Here is an 18681-nt window from a genome sequence, read left to right as displayed (position 1 = left end):
TGGACATCACAAGTCAAAGGAGCGTGTCAGATGGTCCCTGGCCCTCTGCCTGCATGGCACTATACTGTCAGAGACGGTGCTGGCCCTTTGGGAGAGATCTGGGGGAGAAATTGCTGGGGAGATGTGGGTCATATCTGCAGCTGACCAAGATGTGTTGTTGAAGTGGCTTGTAACAGGAACAGGAGAGGCTTTGGCAAGTGGTGAGAGCCCAGTGTGGTCCTGGAAGGCAAAAAGGGAGGATGGGCTCTGCAGACCCAAAGTGGGGTGTGCTTCCAAGCCTACCTGGCTCTGGCTTGGACTTGGGGGTAGCAGCAAGGAGAGCAAGCCAGGCTCAGTAAGAACCAGCCCAGTGTGCAGTTAGGTACCTGATGGCTGACACATGATGAGATTTCAGGCCAGCTCTGCTTGCACAATGGTCTTTTTGTAGAGAAAACCCAGAACTGGCTGCTCAGCATCGCCAGGCAGGATCTCCAGCCTCCTCAGCAGCCAGCTGGGTGTTTGTGCCTCCCCTTGCTCCCCGCTCTGCTGTCTCTCAGCGTTTGAGAACATCACCAGAGTCCCTTCAGTGTTGTAGCAGTGTTGATGGAGCCCTGTAAACTCATGCACAAATTAGTTCCCTTTTATTTCTTGTGTTTCTGTCGGGTGGAGCTGCTTGGAATCGAATTTGGTTTTGCATCCTTGAAACAAACAAATGTTGGCAGTAAATACAGGCTTATTCTAGGCTGTGAGCCATTTAGTGGTCTAACAAAGAGCCATCCATCATCCCAGGTAACTATCTATTAAGCAGACACCAGCAAGACATGGAAGGCTAAGCTGACAGGGTTTTTTTTCATGTAACAAACAGCACTGACATTTAAAGGTGAAATCCCACATAATTGTGAATTTTTAACTCCAAGTAGAAAGTTCTGTTTTTCTATTTTATAATATTTTGGTATTGTTAGAGGAAGGAGAGAGAAATTTCCTTCCTTTTTATTTTAAATGTTAATGCTTTTATCCAATGCTGTTGTTTTTTAACAAGTTTAGGGAAGTGTCACTCAGGCTGGTAATTACATCTGCTAAGGAGACCTGTTGTTGAGCTGGCCATGGTCTTCAGGAATCTTGAAGACTCCGAATGAGCAGGAGGAGATTTACGTGAATTTATTTTTCCTTCGCTTTTCAGAGCCAGACAACTCTGGGGATTGCCTTTTCTTGTTTTGCTTGTTTGTTTTATGTTCTGCAGATGAAGGACTTTCCAGAAAGGAGTATAATTTGCCTTCCTTGACCCCCATCCTCAGAGGGAAGGCAGCGAGTGCCTGACGGGCACGGGGCAATCCGGCCTCTCTGCTCTTCCCACACGGATGAGGAAAAGGGGCACTGGGATAGAGCAGGGAGCTGATGAATTACTGAGAAGATGCAGGAAGGCAGCTTGAAGCTCAAGGCAGCAAGTGCCATCAGCACAAATTGCCGTTACCCTTCATAAGCAGAGCATTATGGTGATAATCCTGACAATTTAATTCAGTGTGAGGGCGAAAGACAGCGTGTGTTGGACTGTCACCGAGCCTCTTAAGCACTGCTCATTTCTGTTCCTTTACCCTAAGTCTTTGTAGCTTTTGACTTGGTCTGCACAAGTTACTGGAGTTTGCTTTTTTTTTTCCCCATTCTTAGCTTAATTTTTAAATCTCTTGGGTTTTTGTCGAGGATGAGTGTGTGTTGTGAATCTTTTTTTTTTTTAATTTGTTGAGGGGTTTTTTTTATCTTTTTTTAAATGAAGTTCCCACTGGGTTTATTGAAATGTAAATACTTCATAAAATATGTATTTTGAAGAAGACAAAGCATGAGATGTGTCCCCGCAGCCTTCAGCTGGTGTAAACGAGCATTGCTCCGCTGATTTTCTGGAGATGAGGATCTGACCCAGAGTTTTTTCCTAAACCCCTCCACCCACCCCAGCATGCATGGGAGTAAGTCCAGGAATGTTGAGAGTCGGAAGTAATGAGAGCAGACGTGGCTTTGTTCCTGGATGAAAATCCACTTCGGAATTAGAGATGACTGCCTTTGAAATTGGAAATCGCTTGCAATTAATTTTCACCGGTACCTGAAGCCTCTCCTTGGCTTCCAGTGTGGAAAAGCAGCGTTAGCCTTTGCCAAAACGATCTCACTTTGGCTCTGCTGGGATCAGTAATTCCTGTTGGGGCTCAGCAAAGCTGCCTCCTCTCCCTGCAACTTTCAGTTTGGGCTTTGTGTGGCTGGAAGTTGTGGCTGCTCTGCCCAGCTGTAAATGTGGATGTGCAGGTACATGCACACTCATGTTTTCTCTCCATTCCCTCTTTAAAAAAAAAAAAAAAAAAAAAAAAAAGGATAGACTCCAAAATGTTCTGTCTCAGCTCCAAGCAAAACTAACAGATTTCCCTTCAAAGGGAGGAGGCAACAAGCAGAAGAAATGCAAGGTTTTGGTTTTTTTTTTCCTTTATGTCTCTTCTAGCCCCTTCAGCTGCAATCTCACAGCGCCTGCCTCGACAGCTATCAGATAATTTCTTTATCTGCTAACAGCAGCCTAACTAATTTATAAAGGAGGAGGCATCACCGTGAAGGCACGAGTCGTTTCCCTCCCTGCTCCAGTCGTTTCCCTCCCTGCTCAGGGCTGTGCTGTTCCCCCTCCCTGCTCCCTGCTGTGAACCCAGTTCAGGGATCTGTTGCTGGCGACATGCCAGGGGAGGGGAGGACCCGAGAGGGGGTGACAACTCCGACAAATCAATGTCAAAGGTTTGACATTTTCATTCATAGCCGTGTCAAAGCAACCTTTGCAGGGGGAAGGGGGAGGTCTGCTTTCCTCTTGCTTAAGTGGTTACCATTTATGTTTTAATTTGCTGTTATACTTTTCAAAACCAGACAGAGGAACCCTCGGTTGTCATTTTATGCTCCATTTCCCTTTCTCCCCCATCGATGCCCCGCCTGTCTCTGCATCCTCTGTGAAGGAATCTGTGCATGGGGTGGCCCAGCTGCACTTGGGGGGCTGCTCTGCCTTGTAGGGTGTCCTATGGCCATTCTGGCCCATCCCTTCCAGGCTGGATGGCTGTTCCTCTGCACCTTCTCCTTTCCTTATGCTGTGATGCTGACTTGGCTGAGGTTGAAAAGGCAGGTTGCAAAAGTAAAGGTTTTGTTGCTTTACCTGGGAAGGATGCGGAGCAGGTGAGGATCACAATATCCTGTCAACACTGTGGCAGAAATTTATCCATTCCTGCTAGCCAGGTGTTAGAGAGCTTGGAGTGAAAAGAAGAAGATACCTTTGTTGTTATAATTTCTTTCTGTACTTTACAAATTGAAGAATAGCAGCAATGCTTCCTTTCAGAAACCACAGGCAGCTTTCTGACCAGCTGAGATTCAGGTATCTGAGAATTGTTGGACCCCAAAGATTTCTGTCTTCTTTAGATGGATTTAATCCTAAATGAACTCCTTGGCTTCTTTCCTAGACGTGACCTTTGCCCATTGCTGAAAATTTGGGCCCACAGACATCAGCTTTTATGATCTGAGTAATTCCCTTGGAAAGGGGACCCAGTTTGGATGCAGCTGTAATATTAATGGCCTGAAGCTGCACAGCTGTTCCTGTGCTGTCACCTGGGGTGTGTGTGCCCCTTAAGACAGTGTTAAAGAGGACAAAGAATTTCTGGTGTCCTGTAAATGCACCTTTAAGCAGGGCTGCTCACTTGGAAATGAAGCAGTTTTCTAAGCATTTCCATATCTGAGCCATAGCAGGACCCAGCAGTGTCATGCAAGCAGGACTGGAGAATAAATCATCTGGTTGAGCCTACAGGAGGAATGTGAGTCGACAGAATGAAAATAAATGCCCAGTGTGAAGCCTGGCTAGGACAGCTGAATGAGTCTCCTGTATTTAAAAAAAAAAAACGTTGTGGAGTCCCTAATGGGCTGGGCTTTGGCTTTGCACTTCAGATGAGAGGGGAGGTGAGTTCTCAGAGAAGGAAAGGAAATCAAACTGTGTGTCTGATGTCAGAGGTGGCTTTTGAGGCTATAAATGAATTGGAGGGTGAGTTTGTCCATTGGGAAGTGCCTCTGAGCTTTCACCTGAGTGAGGTAGCAAGGAGCTGGAATCATGTAGGATCCTTTGGGAAAGAAAGAAATGTGACCAGAGGGAAGGAAGCTGCAGGGGAATTGGCTGATGGGAAAAGTTCCTCAGGGTTTTGTTGTTACTCTCTGAGCTTGAGTTACTGTGAGAGGAAGGAACTGTGTCTTTGCACACCTTTACTTTCAGCTCTTTGGTGTTGTGAGTGTGGTCAGTAACACAGGTGAAAACAAATGTGTGTAAACATGAAAGTACCATCCTTTGAGTGAGGTTTGAGCACTGTGTCTCATTCCAGAGACTCTGGGAGCTAAACTGGAGGAGGCAAGATGTGGCAGGAGTAGCAAGCAAAGTGGAGCCAGTGTTTCCAGCCTGTGGGTGCCTCAGTTTCTTACAGTTACACAACCAATCTTCTGCTCCTGAGTGAAAAAAGAAATGTTGGACAACCCCTGGGTTCAAGGTGGAGGCTGCAGATTTTATTCTTTACAGTTACAGAACAAATTTACAAGAAGTATTAATGTTATGAGCTGCTTCAGCTCTGTCTTGAGTTTCTTTTGGTGAAAAGAATAACCAGGTGGTTCCCAATTGTCCTGGTGCTTCTCAGTGCAAGGAAAGAAAAATTATGACAGTAATGGAAGTGTAATCCAGTTTATTTCTTTAATCAGTTCCTCTTGGTTGAGAGCCAAGGAGACTTCCAGTGAATGGAAGGTCCACCCTCAGTTATTTTGATGCTCTGCCAGAATTGGAGTGTGTGTGTTGTTTGTGACTTAAAACAGTGACAAAATTGTGGGTCAGTTGTGTCTCTGTGCCACTGAAAGCAGGGGTTTGGATTTTACAGTAGTTCCTCTTCCAGGGGTGATAAGGGAGTGTCTGCACCAAGACCTTGAGTATTTCAGGAATAAATTCTCAAGTTAAACTCTGAATCTCAATTGTTTTGCTCTCCATTACCAGTCTGTGGCTCATTCCACACTGTGTTCCACAGCAGGAGAAACAGTAATTTCTTGTCTTTGTTGCCTCAGTGTTTCAGAGCTGAAGATGGAGAAGGTGTTAGCCACCCTGATGAAAGATGATCGCTTCAAACTGCACAGACCAGGCAGCAAGGTGAGTTACTCTGCTGCTTTGGAGTTGCTCCAGTTTTCACTTGCCCGTCCAGCATCACAAGTGTTCCTGCCTCAGTGTCTTTTCTTTACATCCATGATGTCAGACAGTGTAAATAATTATAGAACTACCTTATATCACAATTTTTCAGTCTTTTGTTGTTCCCAGAAAGCAGTAGCTTGCTTTAGCAAAAATCTTCAGCAAATATCTTTGTAACAGGCAGGGAAGGTTTCTGGATGCAAAAGCTCTATGTTTCTTCCCTCACAATGTTCCTGTTTTTCTTGTGTTTCTGCACTAAAATACTGTTGCAGATGACAAATGGCTCTAAACTTCTCTGAAGAAATGAAGAAAATGCATTTGGTGATGTGCTACATCAGGGTTTTTGTTATCTGTATTTACTTGGAGCCTAAAACAAAGCTCCCTGGGTTGACAGGCACCTTTTTATTGACTTGGGCAAGCTTTGGGTCTGCCTTCAAGTTGCTAATTCACAGAATTCACTCATTTGCAATTGATGTCTCGGGCGTTGCTGCGCTCTGGCAAATTAAATCCTGCCAGAACCTGCATTTTGAATGCAAGTCAAGAATGTGTCAAGCATGATGCAGCACACACTCTTTTTTTTCTCTCTTGTTGCTGTTTTGCCTGCCCATGCTTTTGTTACCCTGTGTCTGAGGCGTTGGCTGCTGGGAGCCGGGGTGTTCCTGGTAAACACGGCCTGGGAAGGATGTTCAGTGTTCCTGCACCTCACACACAGCCAGGTCTGAGCTCAGCTGAGATGCAGCTCTATTTAGAGCTCTCTCCCACCACTGTTTTTGGCTGGAATCAGCCTGTAATGCCTGTGTTTTAAATGGCTGGATCGTGCATAGGATATTGCCTCGTAACAAAGTTCAGTTGTGCTTTCTTAGTGCAGAAATTATTTTAAATAGTTCCATGTATAAATACTTCCCTTTTGTCCCAAATGTGCTTACAGGGAGAGTGACTTCAGATTTCCTTTGAAGACTTTTTCAACAATTCCATTTATGCAGAAATTGTACTTTAAATTTGTTACTGACATGGGACAGAATATTCGCTGTTCGAGATGTGAGGATGAATGTTATTTCATGGGAAGTGGGCAAAAAAGAGAACATGTTTTGTTCCAGGAAATTTCAATTTTGTTTTGAAAAGCTGCAGGAGGAAAATCCCTTTTTAGCAACAAAAACCTAACCAAGCCTGTTTGGTATTTCTACCATGCTTCCAAGTCGTCAAATGCTCTACACATTTAAGCACAGAATTTTTTAAACACACATCTTTTGGCTTTTATCCTTTCCTTCCAAAAAGCTCTAAACCCAGCCCCTCTTTGAAAGGAGCAGTTGCTGGTGTGGGCAGGCCCTGCCATGCCAGGTGCTGCACACAGGAACTTGCACAGAAGGACTTGGTTCCTTTTGCTTTCAGAGGTGGGATTAAATTCCTCTTTTCCCTCTGACATCAAAGTGAGTGGGATTTTGCTGTTGACTTCACTGGAGCTGAGATCCATCCACTGTGGTTGTAGGATGGTTTTAATCTCTCTCAGGAACTTAGAAATACAGAATAACCAGTTTTTATGTGACTCAGTCTGAAAGAACTGGGATTTAAGAATAGAGTTTCTCTTCATGGGAAAAATTCTGTATCAGTTATTGGGGATGGAATTACAGCAGTTCTGTCAGTATGAAACAGACTCCTTCAGGAATGACTTGAAAAATATATTAATGCAATCAAGGACTTGTTGTGTTTGTTAGCTCCACGTTTATATTGCATGGAGGCTCTGAGTGCTCAGCTCAGAATCTGCAGGAGCATTTCCCAATTTTCAGGAGAGTTAATCTCTATTAAATTCCCTAAATTTGCACACGGACAGTACAACAAACTGGGAGTGCAGTGGGACAGGAGGGATTGAGGAGGTGTCAGGAGGAGCTGAACTGATCCTATTGGGACATTGCCTTTGGAGGGAGGTTCAGCTCTGCTCTCAGCTCTCCGTGCTCTGAGTCATGTATATATTATAGTCCTGCACACAGGAACCTCATTATGATGCTCTTCAGTTCTCATTGCCTCAACTCAAGTCCATTACAAGTACCACGTTGGAACATGTATTTTTTGGGCTTCTGTGTGCAGCCAGGGAGCAAGCTGAAGTGCCTGTAAAATGTATATTTTATATTTAGGTATATGAAATATATATGTGGCTATGTCTGGGCGTGTGAATGTTCACCTGCCTACAAAGAGAATAAATTTGATCTTTCAACTTTTATCGAGGGGGGCAAGGGGGACTTGGTGAGTTCTAGAGAAGGTGTGTGGAGGTTAGTAAAAAGTTGTTATTAAAACAAAATCCTTCATTTTGTTTTGAAGTATAGTGGAAGCAGGAGATGTTACAGCCTGGCTTTTTGGTGGGTTTCCCCATCCTTCTTTTTTTTTTCCTGTTTTAAGAATGAACTTCTCTACCTCGGTCTAGTCTTACTGTGTTTCAATTTTTTTTTTTTCCATTATCATGTTCTCTTAATGAAGTCAGAAGTTTTCAGTACTTATCCCAACCTCTCAAACCTAAAACCTGCCATCTTCATCACTGCCAGTTTCCTTCTTCTGATTGAAATCCATAAATCTTCTCCTGGTGGAGCTGGCATTTTTAGGAGTTACCTTGATGTCTCAAACTGGTTAAATAACATTGCATCCTGACTTTTTTCTCTTGCATTTCTTCTTTTAGCTGCTAAATATTGTTAATTTCCACACTCATTATGCCAGTGGTTTGGGATCTGCCAGAACAGGATTTTAAGGAATCACAAGGCAGAAAAAGTTCTCCTATCCCTCTGTTTCTCCATGATGGCAACAGTGCTGCTTATTTAACAGAGGGATGGGGATGCAGATCAAGCAAACCTCTGGGGTTGGCTTTTATCTTTGGGGTCTTGGAAAAATGTGTAAGGTCTCAAATTAATTGTCCTGCTCATCCAAACCAGGATTAAAGCTTGCCTGTGTGAGTAAAGAACATGGAATGGCTTCCATGCCCTTCCAGTAGCACTGATTTATTTGATCTGTCCAGACACTCAGTCATGGGCAGGTTTTATTTTCACAGTTTGCCTTTGAGTCAGTTTTAAATTTAGATTCTTTTTTTTTTTTATTATTGGGGGGGGGTTTTTTTGGTTTTTTTTTTTAGATGAACCTCCCTGGAAGACAGGAATCAAACACAGGTTTTTTTTCATGCCCATTAGGGTGCAATTTTAAAATGAGTTCTGTCTCAAGGGTCTGAAGGGGATAAAAGACAAAGTGGAGATGGGAGGAGGGGAGAAGCTGTTTTCTGAGGACATTATGTTTCCTGCCATTTGCTTTTTTTTTTTTTTATTTATATCTCTTGCACTGACCTCACACTTTGGAAATTATGCACCTAGCTTTTTATCCCTCATTTTTGTCTTACTTTTTTTTTTTTTATTTTCCCCCAGCACCAGGAAGAAGAGATGCCTCATTTTGAAACCTAAAGGGGGGAATAAGAAAAGTCCTTTGTAATATATTGCCATATTATCACTAAATCCCCTGACAGTTGTGACACAGAAGCAAGTCACCTGTCACTTAAGCTTGAGGTCTCTTTAATTTTCTCCTGGAATTCGCACCAGGCTGTCTTTAATTTGAGGCCTTTATTGGAATTCTGAAACCTTTCTGCCTCCCTGGTGCTCAGATCTATTCTGAGTGCTGTTACAGAATGTATACAATAACCAACACAGGGATTCAGAGGGGGCTGAAGCACTGTTTATTTAACACTCTGGAGGGATTTTCGTGCTTATTCGGTCCTGGCTACCCAGCTTTCAATATCGCTTTGACAACCGTTATGCCCTTCTCATTAATTTTAAACAGTTAAAACACAGGAAAAAGAGAAAAAGTTTTCATTATTAAAGTGCTTTACTTTTTAATAACAGAGGATTCTGTCCGCCAGGGGAAAGGGCAAACCTCACTAATTTCACATTCATATTAAAAAGCGCTGGGAAGGTGACACTTGGTGCTGCCAGCAGGCTTAACAAAAGGAAAGTGCTGGGGGCCGGGAGGAGCAGGCGGGGCCAGGAAGTTTTGTGTTTCACCTCGGTGGAAAGTTGGTGGTGACAACAAGGAGTGGCCACTTCGGGCAGGCAGCTGCACTCGGGGGTCACTGAACCTCTGCAGGGTCCTTGGCTGGGGAGGGTCTCAGCTTCAGGGCACACCTGAAGTCAAAGGAAGATCTGAAAGGAGTGTCCCGAGAAGTTGAGGAAGGTCCAGAGAGTGAATTGTGTGAGGAGCAGCTGAGGGAGCTGGCTGAGCCTGGAGAAAAAGAGGATCAGGGAAGAGAACTCACAGGTGGATGCAGCCAGATGGGGGTCAGGACCTGCTCCCAAGGAATAAGGGCTGGAGGAGAGGACACAGCCTCAAGCTGTGCCAGGAGAGGTTCAGGTGGAAAATCAGAAATAATTTCTTCACTGCAGGAGTGGTCAAGCACTGGAATGGGCTGCCCAGGAAGGTGGTGGAGTCCTCACCCCTGGAGGTGTTCAGGAAAAACTGGATGTGGCACTCAGTGCCATGGTTTGGTTCACAAAGTGATGATCAGTCAAAGTTTGGTCTCAGTTATCTTGGAGGTGTTTTCTGACTTAAGTGATGCTGTGATTCTGTGAGGTGGGCTGTGAGCCTTTCTTGAGGGGACTGGGAGACAGCAGAGATCAGAAATCTGGGAGAGTTAATGAGTTAAAACAGCCAGGCTGTCCTTGGAGGTGCAGGTGGACAGTCAGTCCAGGCAGTGGGTGAACAGGAGCTGCAGCCCAGGTGTGTTTGCTTTGCTGAGGAATTCCCTGGAATTCTGGAAGCTGTGGGATCCTGAATTTCAGAGAGGGCACAGTGCAGGGCATTTAAACTACATTTGAGGTCTGTCTCTGGGCGCATTTGCTGTTGGGTGCAGAGTGGCACATCTGGGACAGGAGAGCATTTTGTGTCAGGTGCTGGCAGCCCCCACGGTCCCTGGGGTTTGTTTGTGGTGTCAGGGGGATGTGGCTGCTCTGGCCTGGCAGCAGTGCAGAGGAAAGAGGGGTTTGCAGCATCAGCATGCAGCTCTGCCAGAGAGGAGCAGCAGGATTGCTGCCTTGGCACAGGGCTCCTCCAGAATCCCAGGAGCTGGGTGTTTGTATTCAGTCAGCCCTGCTGGGGTGAGGGGTCTGACCACTACCAAGTTGCTGCCTTGGATCTGGCACTCTCACACTTGGATGCTGGTTCCTGTCTTGAGTCACACTGGGGAGCTGTGCCCTTTTCTGGGAGAGGTGCACATCCACGGATGCTTGGCTGTGCACTTCGCTGTCAGCTTCCCATCAAAAATTTCTCTTGTTTTCTGGTCCACGTTTCCTTTCTCTGCCTGCATCCCTCAGAGAGGGGGAGAGCCTCTCTTCTCCTCCCAGTAACAGCTTGCTCCCAGGAATGTTTGTTTTCCATTTCCTGAACTGCATCCTGCAGCCTGATCCCAGGAAAGCTGGAACACGTGCAAAATTGCCCTTTTGGCCTAAGGAAGTTTATTCTGTCGTGCCTTTGGTGCAAGGGGCTTGTCCTGCTCTAGAGGAGCCAAGTGATGGCAGTTCCAGTCAAATATGATGTGTTGGCAGTCAGGAAACTTCATGTAGAAATCCGTGCTGGAATTCATGAGAAGTTCATTTGGTTGCCTTTGTTCACAGCTGCTGAATTTGGTCTCTTCTCTGGAGCTTGGGGGTGATTTTGGATCTCGTGGTCTCCTGCCCTGGGTGTTTTGGGGAAGTGCACAGGGGAGCTTGCAGCATCACTCTGAAACTGTTAGTTTAGGGTTTGGGGAGAGTTATTCCAAATAATTCCAATGGAAACTGGCAGTGGGATCTGACCTGTTGTACCTGGAAGCAAAAAAAGAAAAAAAAAAAAAGGGAAGGGAAAAGAAAAGTAAAGGAAAAAGATACGTGATAGATGTTAGAAAACACAAAATTAAAACTGATTTGTTCTCCCCACCACACAGCACTCACTGGCTGCTCTGACTTTAACATCTTTATCTGGATTTTTTTTTTCCTCTAGTAATATTGAGAGGATTACCTTTGTTGGCCCCTGGGTAGTTGCTGTGTGATTTTACTGTTATTAAATCTATTGTAAACTGCTTCATTATTCCTGACTCAAATTCTCTCTTTCCTCTAATCCTCCTGCCTCCCTGGTAGAAATCCTGTGGCAAGAACCCTCAGGAAGTCCGGGAGAGGGCCACGGTCCTGCAGACAAAATTTGAAAATCATGTCCACTCCAGCGAGGGGACTGTCCAGTGGGCAAAGAAAGGTCAGTGAGTTTCTTTCCACTTATCCCACAAGGGCTCAGAGGAGCTGCCAAGGTTTTCTTCTGGGGCACAGCATCAGGGAAAAGGCCTGGAAGAAACATTTTGGGGCCGTTGGGCTCTGCAGGGGGCTGAGGCAGGCCCAGAAGGCTTTGTGGTGATATTAAATGTTAATTTCTGGCGTTCCCATATTATGTGCAAATGAGATTTAGTCTTGGCTTTCAGTGGGATTCACATCCAAGGGCTTTGACCTAGTCACAGGAGCGAGTGGGTTGTGTGTGTTATGCTGGGAAGAGGATGGGTGACTTCCTCCACCACATCCTGCTGCAATTCCCATCAGATGCCTCCAGTTCACCCCAGGGGTGAATTTGAAGCCTGGAAGGCAACATGTAACCCTGACCAGGAAAGGATCTTGGATTGAAGCTGGTTGTGTGGGATGGGAGATAAAAGAGAGAGGGGCAACAACTCAAAAAAGCAGGAAGAATAAAAACTGGGATGGACTTGATGATTGTAGCTGTGTACAGGTCTGGGGTTTGATGTGCCATCCTTTCCAAGCAGTTGTCACTGAGCAGTGTAAGAGACTCTGCTCTTCTTCCTCTCAGTCTGGAAAATTGAGAGGAAGACAGATTTGGGAGAAAGATTAAAATCTTGCTGGGGATGTGGTAGGAAAAGAAACCCCAAATTGTCCCCTGAGAGGAGCCACAGAGGTGGTGCAGAGTAGGCTCTGTGGGAAGTGAGGTCCCAGAGCTCCTGGGCAATTACTGGAATTTGTCTATGAGTTACTGAGACAGGTCCACAAAATGCAAACCCTTTATGAAAGAGACTAAGCCATTCTTGTTTTGAGTCTCCTCTTCCCACATCTCCCTTCCTGATTGTTTTCTTTTTTACCTCATTGCTCTGAGTCAAGCCCTGCTCTCAAAGCTTGTGTAGAAGTTATTTCAGTTCTGCAGCATTTCCAGTTTTAGGGGGTTCTGGTGAGATTAATTTTAATGGTCTGCATCATTCCTGTTTGCCATTCTGGGTACCTGCTGTGTGCACCTGCATACAGGTGTGGGACAGGTGTGCCTCGTGTGCTCACCTTCTGAGAGCACCTTCCAAGGGGTCCAAAACCATATGGGGAAATTGCTCTTGGAGTTAATACAGTGTTTGGAGAAACTGGAGAAGGAGAGGCTGTTCTCAAGGTAAAAGTTCAGCATGAAAATTGTTTGGAATCTTGAGAAGTGATTGTTCAGGAGGTTGAAGGTGCTGGTTTTTTCTGAAAGTTGTACTCCCTTCTCAGGTGATGACACAGCAGAGCAATCAGAGTATCTCCTATGACTATCTGCTTACCCCAGTTATTCTGCATGCTTTTTTATTTATGTGTGGCTGTATTGAGGGGCAGAGGATTTGAAATTCTGCTGTTTCACTCTTTGCTCTCCCCCCCACCACTGCACATCCCTGGGCTGAAATCTCACCCCACCTCCAGCTGTTGCAGGGCTGATTTCAGTTCCTTGGTCTTTTCAAACACCTTCCTCCTGCAGTGGAAGTGCTGGGCTTGCTACACAAGCAGCTTGCACCCATTTTCAGGTGTGTGGTGTAGTTTTGTAGCTGCTCTTTTAAATCCACAATCTCCAAGCATGTGACTGACACGATAATAATCCTTCATTCTGCATGGATGAGCTTCTTGCTGCTCCCTTGGGATTTCTTGTACCCCATGCAAACTTCTAACCTGAAATGCCTGTGACAGGAATAACCAGAGAATAACTCTGGTCACACCTAAAAACCCTCTGTGGTTCCTCTCTACCCAGTGTCACTGTGCACACACCCACCCACCCACACACACACTTGTTGCTGACCTCAGCATTAATAACTTCTTTAACCACAGAAAAGAAGTACAGAAAATACATCAGGAAATGCTGAAATACTGTGCATCCCATTTATCTTGTAGAGGAGCACTCCACCTCTTTTTCCAACTCTGCTATCTACATATGCAAATTTTCCACTGCTGAGTGGCTTCCATAAGCCCCTCTTCCTCCCCTCTGAGCCAGGCATCATGAATAATTAACATGGCAGCTGGCTTTTGCTTTCATGGCAGACAATCAATTGGAAACTGTGCCAGAGATGCATTTGTTTCTCTCTCTTTTTCTGTTTTTCCCCATTTTCTGACCTAGTCGATGTTAATAAGCAGTGTTTGCACTGCAGCCTGCTTTCAAAAGGCGAGTGGCTCCCTGCCCACTCTCCCCTTCTGCCTCTGGGTCCCGTGGTTTTCACACTCAAATCAAATGGTTCAGGGAAGGTGCTGCCCTTCAAACTTGATTGACTGATCAGCAGTGAGCTGGCTGGGAGGAGGGGTCTGGCTGGGCCCTGCTACCTGAAGGATGAACCTTAGCAAGAGTGGAGCCCCTTTTGGGAAGTGGAGGATGCTCATCCCAAGGCTTTGCGTGGTGGTGGGTGCTTCATTTTGGAGCTGTGGAGCCAGAAGGAGCTCAGAAGACTGATGCTGAGTTACAGAGAGGGTAAGGAAGCAAACCCTGCTTTCCTCCTCCTCATCTCCCAGTTTTACAGCCAGCAGTTGAGCATTTTGCCTCCTCCTTTCTGTCCTCAGTGCCTGTGTGTGGAGAGGCACAGCAGAGTCACAGGAGCCCAGGGCTGTGGCACAATGCTCAAATCCATGGTGGTTTTGGTGCATCCTTCCCTCCTGCTCCCACCTGCCCTGGCAAAGTGCCTCCCAGTTTATCCAGCCCTGCTGAGGCCCTGCCCTGGGGCCAGTGCTGGGAGCTGGCTGCCAGCTGAGAGCCTGGTGAACAGGTTATGTCACCTGTCTCCCTTTCATATCCCATTACCCTCTCATCCCCTGGTTAGAATAACAACAAACCAGCCCATCTAACCCCCATCATACATAGAACACACTGGCTTTTTTCTTTTCTTACTTTGATTTTCCACACTTGCATTTCCTGGAGAAAAAATGGGGATGCAGGGGTGCAAAGGACCAGTCTAAATCCTCTGTCTTAGATGAGCACAAGTCCAAATCCCACTCCAAGCCAATACATGTTACCTTAGACTTGTGTTGGTGTGGTAAAAACTCTCAACAGCTCAGTCAGTTTGTTTTTGTGGCATCAAGATAAGGAACCCTGTACATGAATGATGGCCTGACCAGCACTGTTACCAGTCTTTGTGAGTTGTTTTCCTAAAGCTCTGTCTCTTTGATCACAAAATCATAAAAGAATTTCAACTTTAAAAAAAAAGAAAAATCCAATAAAGCGTTCAGTATCTGGCCACTCTAATTGCACATAAAAGCCAGAAAACATGGCTCTAGCAACACTGAGAGGTCTAAAGACCTGATAGTAAAGATTTTAAAAAGAATCTCATCCACAAAGGTCTTCATTTCAACCTCATGGGTGCTGTAATGAACATCTCAGCTCTGAGCTGCTTGGAGGTGAGCAGGTTCCTGGGCTGGCACTGACCTGCAGCTCCAGCCAGGCTCTCAGCTCGGCTCTGGGTTAGTGCCTTGCAGCTCTCCCTGCTTTTGTGTGCTCTGACTCACAGCTGGATCTGGCAGATGTCTGTCAGGACTTTGGGAAGAGGGGAGCCTTTGACACTTTTGATTCTCTAACTCTGATTTGGGGAGTTGGAACCAGCAGCTTTTCCTCTCTGCACGGCTGGGGGAGGTGAGCTCAGCCTTCATAATAACAGGATCTTTATATCAGCCATTTCAAATGCTGTGAGGCAGACAGCTGTATTAGCTCCAATGGGACTGAATTCAAAGCAGGAGCAAGTTCCTATTGTTCCCTTTGAAGAGTTACACCTTCTCATAGGTGAATTTGACCAGTAACTTTATGGGAAAAAAAAAGCAGCAGAACTGAGTTTTGAGAGCATTTGAGCTGGTTTATAAGCCCTCAGAAGGATGGCCTTCAGACAGGAGACTGAGACAGTATTTGGAATTTAGCATTCTCTTTTTTGGGAAAACACAGGTCTCTTGGTGCTCAGAAGCCTCTAAAAGAGCAGCATTGTGAAATTGGGAAGAAGGTGCAAAAAACTCAATCTTTTCTTCTCATCGATTGGGAAAAGGAGTTCGCTTTGCTCAGTAAACAGAGCTTTGATGGATTCCCTGGGTCCTTCCAGGAGCTGATCTGCTAAAATGACATTTTTATTACTGTTCATAAACTCCAATCTCCGGCTGCTGCCAAGAGATTAGACATAAGCTGTGGGCAAACTTGCTGGTCCGGTGGCTCAACAGGCAAGGGCAGGAGAGGTGAGAGTTTAGAGCTCGCTGCTGCCAGGAGTGAGAGGGAGAGGAAGATGCAGGAGGTGCTTTGGAGTGAGGGCTGGGGGGACACAGGAGGTTTAGCAAGCAGAGGAGCAGCAGGGGATTGAGGGGAGGCATTTTCTGAGCCGCAGTGTTTCCTTCCTGGAAGTCCCTCTATTCCCAGAGCAGGGGCCAGCCCGGGTGTAGTGAACGTTCTGGGGACGGGGAGGAGCAGAGGTAGTGCTCATATTAGTGGATGATTGTCTTTAGAGCAATGAGCCCTGAGGGAAGGGCATTACAGGAATATAAAGATGGGAAGGGAAATTTGCACACAGTTCTATTATTTTTCCCTTTTGAGAAGGTGAGCTCTGTTCTCAGTGTGCTGATGAGTCAGGAAATCCATCCGGCTCTCAGATATTTATAAGGGACTAGCTGGTAACTGGTGAAAAATGCATGGACTACTGGGACTCTAATATCAGAGGAGTCTTCCTGTGCCATCTCCATGCTTCTCTTTCTTCATCCCTGCATCTCTGTTCTCACTCTCCTCTTATCTGCTGCCACTCAGTGTCAATGACTCTGGAGAGAAGTGCCACAAACTCAGCTTTTGTGGCTAAAGGAGCAGCCTTGAAGGAGCCAAACCCAGTGCAACTCAGTGGAGTTTTGTTTCAGTTCCTAACACCTCCCCAGCACCTACCTTCCCCTTTTGGGATTGTACCAGTACTGTGCAACCTCACAGGTTTTTAACATGCCAGCCTTTTCTGCCAGCTGCTGACCAGAAGGTGTCCCAAAGGACCAGCCCCATGTCCTTTCAGCTGGAACAGCTGACTCTTTAAGTGTATATATATATATATATAAAAATGCAGCAGCAAACAGAAATCACTGGTGTTTTTCCTTCCCCTCAGCACTGCAGTCTTTCCTTTGTGCCTATACCACCTATCCCAAGGACCTCAAGCACATCTTCCACATCAAATCTCTCCACCTGGGTCACGTGGCCAAGAGCTTTGGGCTGAGAGATGCCCCCCAGAACCTGACTGCTCTTCCAACTGCAGGCTCAAAGAGGAAAGCCAAACCAAGACCAAAAAGGTAGGTCAGTCTGATGTTCCTGAGCTGTGCTGTGCTTTGCTCCTCAAGGTGGTTGGGCTTGCTCCAGGAATTGAGTGTAAAAAAAGCAGATCTGTTGGTAGGAATGATCCTTCTGCAAATCTGGAGGTGTGAGTAGCGCTGGCCAAAGCATTTCTGCAAAATCCTTGGGATCTCTCCTGAGAACAGTCTGCAGCAAGCCCAGAGTTGCAGCTCTGTCTCCTCTGCTCAGAACTGTTCTAGGTCCTGTTCTGTGTAAGGAGCTGGAGACTCCCTGGTGCTGCTGGAGGAGCCCTGAGCCCTCTCCTGTGCCTGCAGGGGAGCTGAAGGTGCTCAGTGCATCTGATCCTGCCTGCTCTGAGCTGGGTCCACAGGACAGATAATCCTCTCTTTTGGGGTCACAGTGCTGAGGACACGCTCTCTTCCCACTGCAATGGCAGGATCCAGTAAAACCATTGCAATAATTCAAAGGAGGAAAATCCTTTTTTTTAACAGCATCAATTGTGACTCTTTCCGTGTAATTGTTGCTACAAACCCTGTTAGCAAACCTTAGCCATGCAATTAAAGCACTAATCCACATAATTGTTCCAGGGCTGGGCACTTCTCTTGCACATGCACCTATCCTGTGAAAAGAAAAAAAAAAATGCAAGGGGAAGGGATTTGAAAATAAAAAGTTGGAGCCTGCATTGTCCTGCTTTCAGCAGCCACCAGGGACAGGCCACTGCTCTGCCTCCTGCTCCAGCTGACCCTCCTCAGCAGATGGGCAACAGGATGGGAATGCCCCTGTGAGCAGGGGATTTAAGGGAGCTTTATTTCGGGAAGAATAGCCTGATTAGCTGATAAAGAGCATGTAAGATGGTATGGGGTGGGCTTTGATGTCTTGCTAGCCCAGCAGGGTGTCAAGCTATGACTGACAGTAGCGTGTCACAGGATTACTTGGCCTGTAACAATGCCTCTCTCTGTTCCTGTGATGTTGCTACTCTGTTAGAGCTACTTTTTCCCTTGTTACAAACCTCTTTTAGATGGGGGTTCCTCCTCCCCGAGTCTTCATCCCATTATAGCACAGACAAGCTCAAGATACAGTAGGTATTTACACACAGGACGTGTGGGGTTGGGGGATGTGGAGGTGTTGGAACAAATGGTCTGAGAGTGATTTGGGAGCTCATTTGCACGTGGATCACAGAATTGCAGCTCAAGGGAAGTGGGCAGACTTTGCACAGCTCTGTCACAGCTCCAGCTCCAGATTTCAAATCCGGGAGCATCTGCAAAGTTAAGACCCTGCAAAAAAATAGCAAAAGTTGTGGTGTGCAACAATTGTTCCTGCCTGTGAAACTTGGCTTTAATCAGCTTTCGCTGTGTGTGCTTGAAAATAATAAATATATAAAGAGAGAGGGTATATTAGTATTTATAGGATAGTTTAGAGAAAGTGAATATTGATTCAAATTCAATCTGCACTTGCATAAATCCAAGATTATGCTATTAACTTAGAGAATTGCTCTTGATTTCACACTGACAAAGCAGAAAGCAAAACTTAGCCTGCCATTTAGAAAACAAATGGTTTCTAATTGTAAAATGCAAGGCTTGAAATTATAACAGCACAGTCACAGAGCAATCTTTTTAATTATATTTCTCACATGATGCTGTGAGTGTTGGTTGTCGTATTACACATTGTCTCCCAACATCTGATACTGGTTTTTAATCAGGCTGCTCACTAAAGCCTCATCTCTCAGCACCTGCCTAGAGAATAAAGGGGAAGCACTCCAGGTTGAAAGTGGGGTAAAGGCAATCATTAAATGTTTCCTTAGGAGGACAAAGAAAACTTTTCATTTCTTTTGAAGTCTCCTTTTGTGCTCGGCGCCTCCTTGGAGAGCCTGCTGGGGGAAGGTGAGACAGTGAGAGGGAGCAGCCAGGTGTGTGATGTTCCAGTGCTGAAATGTGGGAGCAGCCCTC

The 18681-nt window shown here is 45.8% G+C and overlaps 1 protein-coding gene across 1 annotated transcript in view; it reads left to right on the top strand.

The window, feature by feature from the left end:
• The window catches only part of DDX31 (DEAD-box helicase 31), a 44859-nt gene that overhangs the window by 18896 nt on the left and 7282 nt on the right, over window positions 1-18681 (top strand). Inside the window, exons 17-19 of the mRNA XM_041406707.1 lie at window positions 5071-5152; window positions 11320-11431; window positions 16554-16734. Coding sequence (XP_041262641.1) covers window positions 5071-5152; window positions 11320-11431; window positions 16554-16734 — 375 coding nt within the window. The remainder of the gene's footprint in view (window positions 1-5070; window positions 5153-11319; window positions 11432-16553; window positions 16735-18681) is intronic.

Source organism: Onychostruthus taczanowskii, unplaced genomic scaffold (genome assembly GCF_017590055.1).
Source record: "Onychostruthus taczanowskii isolate IOZ18803 unplaced genomic scaffold, ASM1759005v1 scaffold25, whole genome shotgun sequence".
NCBI lineage: Eukaryota > Metazoa > Chordata > Aves > Passeriformes > Passeridae > Onychostruthus > Onychostruthus taczanowskii.
This window is presented reverse-complemented; position numbering and strand designations above follow the sequence as displayed.